General features: G+C 40.4%; 1 protein-coding gene across 1 annotated transcript; it reads left to right on the forward strand.

Moving 5' to 3' along the window:
• Positions 1–1806: 1806 nt before the first annotated feature.
• LOC139728481 (lipase lipl-1-like) lies at positions 1807–13034 on the forward strand. The gene is made up of 2 exons (XM_071639420.1): positions 1807–2146; positions 10618–13034. The coding sequence occupies exons 1-2, from the start codon at positions 2113–2115 to the stop codon at positions 12369–12371; spliced, it is 1788 nt and encodes a 595-aa protein (XP_071495521.1). The 5' UTR covers positions 1807–2112; the 3' UTR covers positions 12372–13034.
• The last annotated feature ends 203 nt before the right edge of the window (positions 13035–13237 follow it).

Consider the following 13237-nt stretch of genomic DNA (forward strand, 5'->3'; position numbering starts at 1 on the left):
TTTTGAAGTTTTGCTAATTTCTGCAAAACAGTTCTTGTAGAGTGGATATGAATAATCAAAATATGAGAGAGCTAACCATGTCGATAACCTTACAATTTTCCGTTGACCCTTACAACAACAAAAAAAAAACCCGAAAATTAAATGCTTTTGTCATTGCTACCTGAAACATGATGTTATTCCTGGTTGAATAACTTCAGAATAGTGATCAGTTAGATATACCAGGAATTGAGCCTAATTTGAGCATAGTTGCGTTTGAATGGAAAACTGGAAATTTCACTATTTTATGTAGAAACTAATGGCAAGTTGTGAGGAAATGACATGCTAACTTTGCCATTTGCAGATTCATATTGACTGTTCAAGAATTGTTTGCTGAAAAATTACTGAAACTTCTGTCATAACTTCCTTTTTTCACCCGATTTCGGTCAAAATTTTACCGTTGAACTCGTAATATTTTACTCTTTCTTATCAGAATAACTTATATTTGGACTGGATTTCCCCCTTTTAATTGCAGACCTATCATAATATGTATATAGTATGATTATTATTCTAATCTGCAAGAGCTCGATCCTGATCCTCGATCCTTAAACAATGATTAACAGTTCAATGAAGAGCTATGTTTAAAGTCTTAATTTGAAGGACCCTCCAGTTGTGGATTTTGTGATTTCTCATATTAAGTTATTCCAAAGTTTCATGCCTAGGGAGGCAAATGCCCGGTCTCCTTAGTGCTCTTTATTGCTTAACATGTTGCGACTTGTGAAAGAAGTGTGTCTTTAGAACTTCGCAGGTTATGAGCCTCAGCAGGATATATGCCTAACAAGAAGGAGTCAAATTTAGCGTGTACAAATACAAGTCTAAACGTGATCAGTTTAATAAAGATACGGAAGATAAGATGGTAAATTTGATATTCCCTCAAAAGAAAAGAAAAGAAATGTAGGCTCTGTAGTGATCAGGGAAGTAAACTTTATCAAGGAACGTTTTCTCCTTTATTGTTGGTTCAATGCTGATCGATACGGATCTGTTTCTACGAGGGAGACGCCACTCCCGCTTTCCAAAGATCGATTATTACGTCAATGGACTTTATTCCACGATCAACTAGCTTATCTCCATGTGAACGACAATGCCGTTAACTTGAGTTGAAGTAAACTGTAAATTTCTCTATAAAAGACTTTCTATACAAGGACAATCTTTGGTTTGTGACTCTACCGTCATCTACATGCATATCTGTCCCTAGAAGGTTTCTTTCCCACGTCACAAGCGGTCTTGATTGGACAAAAGTGACCGATGAGTTAGCCGGTCGGGTATGTTATTGTTGAACACGATGACGTGGGGCGGATGCACAGTAGTCGGTGATCCCCCGAACGATGGTTCGTAATAAGGGGGACAGATCTTCCATGCCATCAGATTCACGAAAGAAAATGCGTTGGGAAAATTATGTTTGTTTTCACGTTCTTTCGATATGGACAAAAGAACCTCGAAGAAAATGATAGTCAGGAATTAGAAATCAAGATATACCGAAGAGGGTATGGCGAGGGGAAACAGACAGAGGAAAAGGGGAGGAAGACGAGGAGAGAGAGAGAGAGGGAGAGAGAGAGAGAGAGGGAGAGATTTTGTTACATTACTTCCCAGCTTGCTTTTGTGTGCATGGCGATGGGGGCGTGACTTAGTGTCTGACGTCACGACAAATGCCAACCGTGCACAGCTCTTTTCTTTCATGGCTCTCTACTTTTTTTGTTCATGCGCTGTCGGAAAGTTTAGTCAGCCGATTGCGACGCCGTTCAATAAATACCGGGAGTTACATACTTTGGCCATTAAAACCTCTTTCGTGCACAACCAGGCAACAACTGAAGTATAGCATAAGGCTGTTGGTATAAGGTACCCTCCCAGATCTTCTGGTTCTTCAGAATTTGCAAACCCCAATTCGTTCTCCTCCTAGATATTTCGCAGTGCGGTGGGTACACCAGGAGGAACATAGCTCTGAGAGCACATTGTAGTGGTGACTTACTTGTTTGCACTTGGACTTCACGCTTGTAAGTTCTTGCTGGTAATACAGCAGCCAGGACCAGGTTCGCCTAAAGTTGTCGATAGTGAGGACTGAAAAAAAAAGGAACCACAATGGGACAGCAGGGCAGCAAAGACGAGACTGATGGTAAGAATAATGAGTAGAATATAGTGTGCACGATTATAAGCATTCTCCTGTTTTGTCGTTGTTATATGGACCTACTGTGTTAATGTAGCCACCAAACAATTATTCTTCCAACAAGTAACACGTATATTCCGTTCAAAGTGATCGTGCACCAGTATTGTATACGGGGGAAACCTATTCTATTTTGGGTATGTAAATACCAACCACTCGCAACCATAAACAGTGTGTTGTGTACGGCTACAGTAAATACACACATTAATGTGCCCACGGTGTGTGAAATTGTGACGGCTGCACAGAACAGCAGCAGCAGCAAAAAAAAAAAAAAAAAAAAAAGAAAAAAAAAAGAATGCTGATTCAACAAGAGGAAATAAACTATTCAACTATTACAAAACACCATTAGAGATCGGCCTCTGCATGCTGATATGCTCCGCTTATCACTGTAAAACGAATTTGACTAACAAAGCAACCCCATTGATTACTGTAGACCCGAGTACCCTCTTTGAGGAAGGAGAGTGGGGAGGAGGATGGGGTTAGGTAACTGGGCAGTAATCGTATATGTAGCCATGTTGTCTTCGTAGGAACACACACCCACTGTTAATCATTGTCTTTGGCTGATTAAAATCTGTTTTCTTTTCCAAGCAGTTCGATAAAAAGTGAGCAAAATCTTGCCTGCTCTTTATACTGAGCTTACATGAATGTATGAATATAATCATATTCATATCATACAATATCATATTTCTGCATAATTATATACCACGAGGGCTAATCCTACTGCTTGCCTCTACATCGTATCCTTAGAGGTGTGTAATAACACGTGTGCACCTAAATGATAAGAAAAGCTGTTCTTTTAGCCACTGGATCGCTGAGCTAGATTATTGCATGCTGTGACGGAGGGGTTAAACAACAATGCTTTCACATGTGAAACGCACATATACGTCCTCCTGGTTATAAAACATATAAGGACCACTTTTTGCTGTTGTAGCGCTATGCAATCAAGTTATAGTTTGTCAGTGTTTGTGATACTGAAAGGATTGGCTAGTCCTTATGGCATATGATTTGTTTTTTGATCCTGGGTTTGGGTTATCTAGTGTATAGGGTTTGAGTTGGAGTTTAGGGCTAGAGGTCCGACTTTCACAAATTGTCATTTCATCTTAAAGTATTGCAGTTTGAATCAAGATAGACAGCCGTCAGAGGAGAGACCAGTGTCATTGATACAACAATCATAATCCAGACAAAATGCTGAGTCAAAGTTCTGATACCATGATAACAAATAAAAATGTTGAAAGCTGATGAGAGTGGCTATTATATTCACAATCAAGCGAGGTCGTTAATGCAATAGGGAGCTCTGTTGCTTAACTTTACTCATCCTACCAGGAAGTAACTACAAGCGACATTATATGGCAGATGCCATCCCTTTTTAGGCCTGTTGTTGGAGTGCTGGGCAACTGCGTTTCTATTCATCACTATGTAAATCTGATTTGACGCATTAGCGAGAATCTGGCAGGACGTTAACTACTTGAATGGCAAAGACTCTGTACTTTACAGAAGCTGTCCTCAAATCTGGACCAGAGGTCAACAGAACATAAAAGGGATGCTTTGTCCCGGACAATTATCTTCTGGAATTAGATGGATCGAGTCACATCGAAGTATAATAGTGAGCACTAGTATATTTTCCCTCAGCTTACGCGTGTCCTAGACGTCCTGATCAAGTATTACAGTTAATCATATCAACACAAACACTGCAAGGTCTGGCATCCTGGACGCGCGAAGTTTCTGCTTACCGAAGAAATAATTATAATTAATTAAAATCGGTTGCTTCTTCCTCGTCATACATTTTTCAGTGATATTGCACTCTGGCTCTTCTTTCATTTTCCCACTCCCTTGAAAGCTTGGTGTGCTTTTTTTCCTTCTTTGCAATCATTATTTTCATCATCTTCTTCCTCCTCTGCCTTCTCTTCGCCTTCGTCTTCTTTTTCTCCTCCTCCTCCTCCTCCTTCTCCTCTTTGTTCTTCTGAAAGTTTCTCCGCTTTTAGACCTTCCTATTGATCTTATTCATTGAGGTCTCTTTGTTGCTGTTTTTCTGATCTTCTAGGTTTCTTTCGTTCAAGCATTGATGGATTTTAGCCCCATGGTGAGAAGAAATAGCTAGGATTCCATTTTACCCACGGTTTCTCAGGACTTTCTATATCGCCCAAATGCAAACTGCCTGTTGCCTTTTCTTTACCTAATGCGCCTTCAGAAGACGCGACGTGATGCCGAAAAGATACTATTGTGCTATTACCCGAAATTACAAAGTAGACAATCATATACCGCCAACGGGCAGAGCATAAAAAGATAGGAAACTAAATGAAACGATATTATTTTCTACCATGAAATCACATTATCGACTGTCAAGGTGTGTTTTTCTTAATCTTTGTCTCTTTTCGTCGCACCCAGCTGTTGAAAAGGTAAGCATTTCTCAAGCCCGACGAACCTTCACATACTCTTTATTCCACGTCATGTGGCAACGGGTAGGTGCGTCTTTTTTGACTTAATTTCAGTCTTCAAGAATCTTTGTCTGCTTTATACGCACGCTTTGCGTTTATTTAACCCGAGGAAAAGCTAAACGCCGGAGAGGAGAAGACGATAGGGTGAGTTCTAGTATGAGGAAACCCCTCCCCCCCCCAAAAAAAAAAAGAAGAAGAAAATAAATGAATAAATGAATGAATAAATGAATGAATAAATAAATGAATGAATAAATAAATAAATAAATATATATATATATATATATAATATATATATATATATATATATATATATATATATATATAGATAGATAAAGAATAGCTAAGATAAAATATACTCTAGCATGTACGCTGATACACCACAGGTGGCCTGTACTTTATTGAAAGAAGAAGAAGAAGAAGAAAATGTAGGCACATTTTCCATTTCAGGAAGTAACTGTACATGTATGTGTCTCCAGCAAGTATTCAGACAAATGTCAGAGCTGTATCTTCTCCGTGGTTGCATCACTAGCACTTATCAAGCTGTATAGTGGATTTGCTCTTGATGCTGTGGATATTCTCTTAGGAAAACAGCCTTGCTATAATGAAGTTTTCTACACTAATTGAGTAATTTGTAGGGGGAAAAAAAGGTACAACACTTTTGGAAAATGAACTGCTTTATGGCTTGCAGAGCTAGCTTGCAGACGACATTCAACAACATAATCCAGGCTGCTCATGCTTATTCTCTGGAGTTTGCGCTACCGTTCACGTTCACTGTTAACCGATCACATTTTCTTCCTCCATGCATGACATTCAATGAGTTTGCCTTTGGAAAGGCAAACATCGAAAGAATTCTGGTAAATGAGTACAATGTATTCAAGGTTTGACGATGGCGCGTTTGTTATTCTGAGAATGCGAGGCATAGAAATATGAGAACAACAGACTCTCGAAGTTCCCCGAGGGGTGTTTTTAAGGGAGAACATTCAACAGTGCCCAGAGTGGCCTAATATAACATCCTTCATTATCATTGTGCTGCCAGTGGAGTTTAACGAACACGATCAAGTTTCTCAACACAATGCACAAGTTTGCATTTGGAACTAATGGAAGGAAAAGAACTGAGAGAACTACAATTGAAGAGTTTGTTTGCAAAAAACCGATAAGTCCATATTTGCCAAATGGAGATATTTGCGATTAAAGGTCAAGAAAAATAAAGAGAATAATAAGAAAATTTGTGCTTCTTTCGACCATAACTTCAAAAATGTACCTTCATATGTAGTGACCAATCTATCATTTAAAAGGTATTATTTTGTACTTTATGACAGAGACCGTACTTCAAAATCTTCAAAAATGGACTTATCGGTTTTTGCGAACAAACTCTTCAATTAAAGTTCCTTTCTTTTCCAAGCTTTCGATTTGAAAGGAGAAACGGAGAGGCTGAGTATTCGGCTGCGCATCCTCTCGTTTAGAATAGGAAGTGCCAGTTATGTTGCACCGAGGTCATTGTGAATATTTCTCTGAATATAGTTTGTATACACGCTGATGTTGCATCGTTGAGAGTACAGTGTATAGACAATGACAATGGTTATTTCTTTTCCTTTCATGCAAGACTACAGATAATATGGTTATTTCTGCTTTTCCGTGTCCTCAGAGACAGCTTTTAGAATTATTATGTCTCAGCGGAAATATCAAAGAACTGTTTGAGGAAAAAAAGAGAGAAGACGACGATGTAGGGATAATATCATATCTAGAAACAATCACACCAGCAATAGAAACATAGTAGTTTCGAAACTGTGGAGATCATACAGGCAAAAGATTCTCACCATCATGGCATCGCTATACGCCCTCAAAAAAAGCTTAAACCAACAAACTTTCACAAAGTGTTTTTCATAATTCTATAGAGAGAAATGAAGCTGGTTATCGTACTTTTTAGCATAACATTGGTACCTCCTGCTGTCTATACTCTTCAGTGCTACATAATGTAGCCAATAGTTCACGATACCCACCCAGGCACGTGGTACCACACGAGAAGGAGAACAATTACTAACACTATGTCCCAGATTTAATCACACTGTAAGAGGACATCTCTAAAAGCCCTGCAGACCTAGTTCTTTTTTGTCCACGATTTTTTTTAAAGGTTATGTTTGTTTTTTCCACGCTCCACGCTGGCGGTACGGATGAAGGACTCCCTCCGGATGTAAAAGTACAGGGTCACTCGGGCTGCGGAATTGCAAAGTCAAGGCCTGTCCATGTGCATATAGCTTTCCCCATAGCTACATGGTCTGCCTATATGCGAGAGTAGTATAATGGATGTCGACACCAAAGAGATTAGCACAATTATGATCTCGATAAACGTCACCTACCCTTCCAGGAAGATCAAGGACTCACTATTCACCTCGGATTTTTGACTTTCTTAAAAATTAAAGATAAAAAAATTCTATGTCAGAAGTACGGCAAAGGTCGAGAGACTCGTGTTTGAATTACATAAAACAGAGGGGAAAAGGGTGACCGGATATACCCTCTGCACAGTCCTGACTAACAACCAGCTCAACAGTGTGTTTTCCTACATCAGTTATAATCTGTAGTCAATATCTTCAATGTCGGTCAAGCAAATATTTGTCTCTTTATCCCCCCCCACCCCTCTCTCTCTCTCTCTCTCTCTCTCTCTCTCTCTCTCTCTCTCTCCCTATGTCTTTCTCTCGTTCGTACTGTTTTTCTTTTCCTCTTGCCCTATATACTGTTTGTTGTCAGACGAAATAAACTTAAAACTTAAAACCACCGGTAAAGCCAAAGGAGAAAACCTATTGTTTGCTCTCGTCCCCGTGCTCCCGTAAACTTGGTGGCATAATTCTTCCCCATAAAAGCGTCGACGAAAGGAAAAACGTTGTGAAGCTACACCTCGTAACTCTTGTCAATAACATGGATTGCTTGTGATTGGCGATGTTAAAGATGTGGGTAATTAATGCATAGTCTAGCCCCTTTGCGGAGTAAGGAAAGAAAAAACGTCGATAGCATAATGTTCATTAGTGGCGAAATGGCCGTATAATGGTGCTGTCTGGGCAAAAGCAAAAGTAATGTGAATAACGACAATATAACACTACTGCTAATTACAGTGATTAAAGATAATTAATAACAAGAAATCACGGTGTTTATTTCCGATTTAACAATGCTGTCTTTCAAGAACTGTCACTGGGCGTGTATGCTGACTGACATTCACTATTCGGCACCTTTAATATTCATCAGATAAATTATCATGGGTATATCGCGTGCTTGATGTCAGATTCATAATGTGTTGCTTGAGAGAGCTAGCTGTTTATCATATTTTCCTCCATACTGTTCACACGCGAGGTAGCTTGACATGATACGTTTCCGGCAAGATTTTTCCCACTATATATGATGCCGCTCAGGGTTTTTTTTTTTCTCTCTCTCTCTTTTTTTTTCTTTAACCACAATCCCTGCGGTGTCATCCGGTCAAGTATGCATCCGATTTCGTTTCGAAAAGCGATATCCTGAACAGCAATGCAATTTTTCAAGAAGTATTATTGCTGCTCGGCATATATGATCGGACACCAGTTTTGGTTATCATGTATCATACCCAGTCATTGAAAATACCAAACAACAACAACAACTAAGCTTAAAGGGAGATTCCGCATCATGTCGACGTTGACTTAAATGATGATATAAGTAACTTTAATTTACATAAATGCAATGACCGAGATTTCATCAAAACCGGGTTTATACAAAGAAAGTTTGGTTGTACAGTATATTTGTTCAAAACTTTTTTTTTACATGTTTTCAGGAAAAAGTGGCAACTTTAAATGCGAGTTTGATACAGTCATGATGCAACATCTTCGCTGATCTCATAGCAAGCGATACACACAAATTTAACTGAATTTCGAGTTGATTATGAAATCATGAAAGAGACTGACGCGTATCCTCGGGAATCAAAAGTGTATCGTATTCTAATAATCTATCCATGATGATATTAATTGAAATAAAGCTATATCAAACTTATTTCATCATTGTCCAATAACCTAATCTATCCATGATGATATCTATCAAAATAGAGCTACTAAACTTATCTCATCGTTGTCCGATAACATCATATATATATATATATATATATATATATATATATATATATATATTTGTTTATATCTCTTTCATTTGTGTAGAATTTCTTTGTCATTTCTGACATACGAAATTTAAGTGACAGTCGTGAAATCATCGTCTCATCAGATAATGTGCACATGGGGTGGAACCCTCTGAGTGCCACATCGATTACCTCTCCATAGGTTTGTGTGCGAAATTTGTACACAGTCGACTCACTGGCACTGAAGGGGTTAAACTAGTCCATGCATGACAACATGTCAAACACGGACTTAGTAAATCCATTACTATTTCAAATTTTATCACAATTCGATGAAGCCTCTGTATTCTGTCTTGCTTGGTATTCTCTGTTTATATACAATACAATAGATTAAATCATGACGTGAAGTTACACTTCATCGCTCAAGTGTTCACGACTTTTATTTCTGCCCTCAAAATATTGTTGCCGAACAAAACTGGAAAACAAGAAAAAACAAATCTTGCAGATATAATGCTGTGATAAAAGGATCAGCTGTTTAATCTTTCACTAGGACCAGATGCTATCTGGCACAAATGTTTTCATGATTGTGGAAGGGGTAACTATTCAGAGGGCAGCTATGCTCAACTGAGCAATGTAGTTATTTCCGGTATTGACGTCACGATGACACCATTAAATGCCGTGACACAAACGATATCACTTTGATTACCGTTTATGGTAAAATTTGACAGCGCATGATGACTATAGTGTATTCACAATCGTGAGACGTATAATGTAGAGTCACACCATATACACGGTATACGAGGTCATGCTTCTATTTCTCTCTCACGTAGTTTGCACACCGATCAAGGTACACTTTGGGCAAATACTGGTTTCTTGTTCTTGCTGTTGTTGTTTCTCTTTTTCTGATAAGTTATCGACCTTCTTTTCCATTTTTCTTTGTTTTAAAGTAAAGAAAAAAAAACTAAGGCTGTTTCCTCCCTCTCACTGCTACCTCTAAATCTCACTGCGTGCCTTATATGAAAGAGAGGTTAAGTGGAACTTTCTTCCGTTACACAGTATCTCTACAAAAATAAAAAAGAAATTAATGTCGAAATGTTGCCACTTTGAGAGAGAGAGAGAGAGAGAGAGAGACAGACAGAAAATGTCAGTCTTCCAGAATGTCTTGCCAATTTTAGAGTCCGTTCCAAATTTAGTGATTAAGAGAATCTTAAAATTACTGCTACCGAAAAAAGAATTATCTATGAGCAACAAATGAGATGATTTTTCGTTATTCTCCCTTTAAGAAAAAAACTAACAAGGAAGGTATTAAAACTTACAATAGATAGGCACAGCAACGAACCGATCCACATTTGTCAATGTTGCTTGGCGAGTTTCGAGTACCAAGACGGCTACAGATATCGGCGGCATTGATGACCCTTTTATCTTAATTGCCGAGTTTCTGCGCTTTGAAGAAATCTCTATTGTTGAGAGAGTTTTTTTGGTAGCCAGCTTTTAATGTTCGGGAGATAATTTTCGAGACGTTGCCTTCCTTTGCTTCGATTATACCTTTAACTTTTCCCTTTCCGCCGTGTCTATTTCCTCTTTCCCTTTCACATGTCCCATGAACCCTTGTTATTCTTATTGCTTCATTTCGGTTCTTGCTCTTTGCTTGTTCTTGATACTCCTTATCTGCTGTGTTGTGTGACGGCTTGAGAATTGCAATAGTATTCTTTTTCTTTTTTTAGTTACGGTTGTTAATTCATGTAAGGAACGTTATTGTTAATTGAAGGACGAAGCATTTACAGTTCACATGACAATGTATTATAGGAGTCTTCTTTGACTGGCCCTTCTCATTGTATACAGAGTGCGTTGAATGACGATTTGATAACTATTTACCACTTTCTATCTCCCATTTGCTGCTGCAGGCCACGGGAAAGGAGGCCGGACCATAGGGGTCAGCTATACTGGTCACATGACAGGTCACCTACATAAGAACGGCGCCGACCACCCCTGCGAGCTCAACGTCACAATGGAATCGGTGGACGTCGCACTGATGCTTGATAAGGACGCTCACCACAAGGCCCACCTTAGCGGCAAGCTGACTTGTAAGAGTCTGCTCAAGGAGCCGGTGTCTTTCACCAATGGCAAATGCTACGTGCAGGCTTCAACCAACAAGACTCTTGAATTCAAGAGTATGGTGTACGAGGCGTCGATGAATTGGGACGATCACGACTACTTCTTCAAGGGCGTCAAAGTTTGTCACCAGGACACGTTCGTCGAGGTTAACGCCACCGATGCGACGTCACTGGGCATCGTCATCAAGGACGGACCGAATTTCGGAAAAACGACGTGGGCCGCTGGACAGGTGGAGACGAAACTGGTAGACTTGGCCAAGGAGATCGCAGCCATCAAGATATCTGGCTGTGAGGACGACGAATTGAAGGAAGCGGAGTGGAAGGCCAAGTTTGGATATTTCATAGGGGGCGTGCTCCTCGATGTGTCAAACCTTTTCTCCCCGACCCAGTTTTGCCCAAAAGCTGTGGCTCGCGAGAGGCGCCCTCTAAACCTAAAGGGGGTCAAACCTGAGATCTACAATCTCACTGCGAAGGACGGTGTGCCATTAGTCATGACGCGCTATAAGTGTGGCACCAAAGGTCCAATCCTCTTCCTTCACGGACTCTGTGTGACCAGCCGCATATTCTCTCTGGACACGATCGACATGAGCGTCGTCGAATATTTCGCCGAGCACGGCTATGACATGTGGGTGGTGGAGCTGAGGTTCTCGGTGTCCCTCCCGTCTCATCGGAAGCCAACTCATATCAATGATTCGGCAGAGCACGATCTCCCACCCATCGTCGACTTTATTCTCAAGACGACGGGGTGCCAGGATCTTCAGGTATATGCGCATTGTATTGGATCCTTGACCATACACACGGCACTATTCGGCGGACACATTCAGAGGCACAAAATCCGAAGCCTCGTCGCATCCCAATCTGGATTCTGCATGATTTCGACGTCGATGAATCACGCCAAGGCCAACGTCCGGCTTGAGAAAGTTGCCACCGCTTTCGGTTTCGCTGGTCTGAACGCGTATACGGACGACAACGACCATCCGCGGGAGAAGCTCATGTCTGCCATTTCGCAGCTCCTAGTCCGCTCCACGCTGAACAAGAGCAACCAGTGCAACAACGTGGTGTGCAACCGCATCACGTCCATGTTTGGCCTCATGTGGGAGCATCGAAATCTGAACCAGCTCACTCACGATACCCTGACGGAATGGTTTGGTTTCGGCCATGCAGAGTACTACCGCCATCTCTCAGTCACCTTCCGCAAAGGTCGCCTGACGGACATCAAAGGCCGAGACATTTACATCCCAGACTTCAACAGCAAGAACAGACTGGAGTCGGCCAAGTATCGCAAAGCCATGACGAACCTTGACCTTCCTATTCTCTACTACGTGGGATCCTTGAACCAGGGCTGGGACATCGACGCCACGCGGCAGAGCTACAACCGATGTCGTGAGGCCAACCCGCATCAGCACTACGAGTGGTTCGAGGTGCCGGAATACGGGCATCTTGACTGCGTCATGGGGCAAAATGCATACAAGGACGTGTACCCCCGCATTCTTCCCTTCCTGGAGAAATTCTCCACACCTGAATCCAGCGATCGACTCATTTAAAGACACACAGACTCTCGTACTATTGTAAATGAGAAAGCGAGATTTTAGAGCGGCAAATTGACTCTAGTGAGCTTGGCTCCTCATGTTACACCATCAACGAAAAATGTAAACTGCTCCTTGAATACCTATCCTAAAAGAACAAGAAATATAATGTTTATCTGCTGTTCATATGTAAATTCCGTGAATCGAATGTGCTCTCAAATTCATCTGTAGTGTCTGTAGAGAATATTGATGAAAATGTACCCGACTGACGTTACAATGAATATCAATATTGTATCGTGGCTTCTTACAACGGAAATTTTAAGAAACAATTTCGCGGATGCAGAGTAATTTACGAGCAGTGAACGCTGCGGTTCATAGGACATGATTTTATCGCAGTTGTCTATTTGTTCCGAAATGTAAATGGCGTTAATTAGTCTTTCAAGGACTGCATAATTATGAGAAAAAATGTGTGGCTTCGACTTAAACAATGAGTTATGTTTATTGCACTGGTATTTTTTTTCTCTCAGAACAGTAATGCCGTGACTCTCTTCATGGCATCAAATAGTACAAAGTGACTAGTACACAACTTGCCTTCATCTCGTTTAGGGCCTATCGTATCCAGAAAAGGTTCTTCACACTTAAGAAAAGGTTGAGTAATTTACTGTATGTCGATTCACTGTTAGAATAATTATGTAGGCCTACCAGGAGCCTATTCAACAGGTGCGACATGGCTAATTACTCAATTTGAATGACATATACAGTGTATATGCGTGTAAAGTGTCTTCGAAAGTAAAGTGTAAAGTGTCTTCGAATGCTTCGAAAGACGCCTACTGAAAGGGTATATTACCTTAATTGCATCTACAAAGATACTGTTTTTGCAGTAA

This window comes from Diadema antillarum, unplaced genomic scaffold (assembly GCF_040938485.1).
Source record: "Diadema antillarum isolate AM-2024a unplaced genomic scaffold, OU_Dant_1.0 seq00000182_RagTag, whole genome shotgun sequence".
In the NCBI taxonomy this organism is placed as follows: Eukaryota; Metazoa; Echinodermata; class Echinoidea; order Diadematoida; family Diadematidae; genus Diadema; species Diadema antillarum.

What these genes read in the sequence shown, in the direction of transcription:
- LOC139728481 (XM_071639420.1), top strand. Translation starts at nt 2,113, where the DNA reads ATGGGACAGCAGGGCAGCAAAGACGAGACTGATG. An exon ending in CAGCAAAGACGAGACTGATG is followed by an intron (nt 2,147 to 10,617) that starts GTAAGAATAATG and finishes TTGCTGCTGCAG; the next exon opens with GCCACGGGAAAGGAGGCCGG.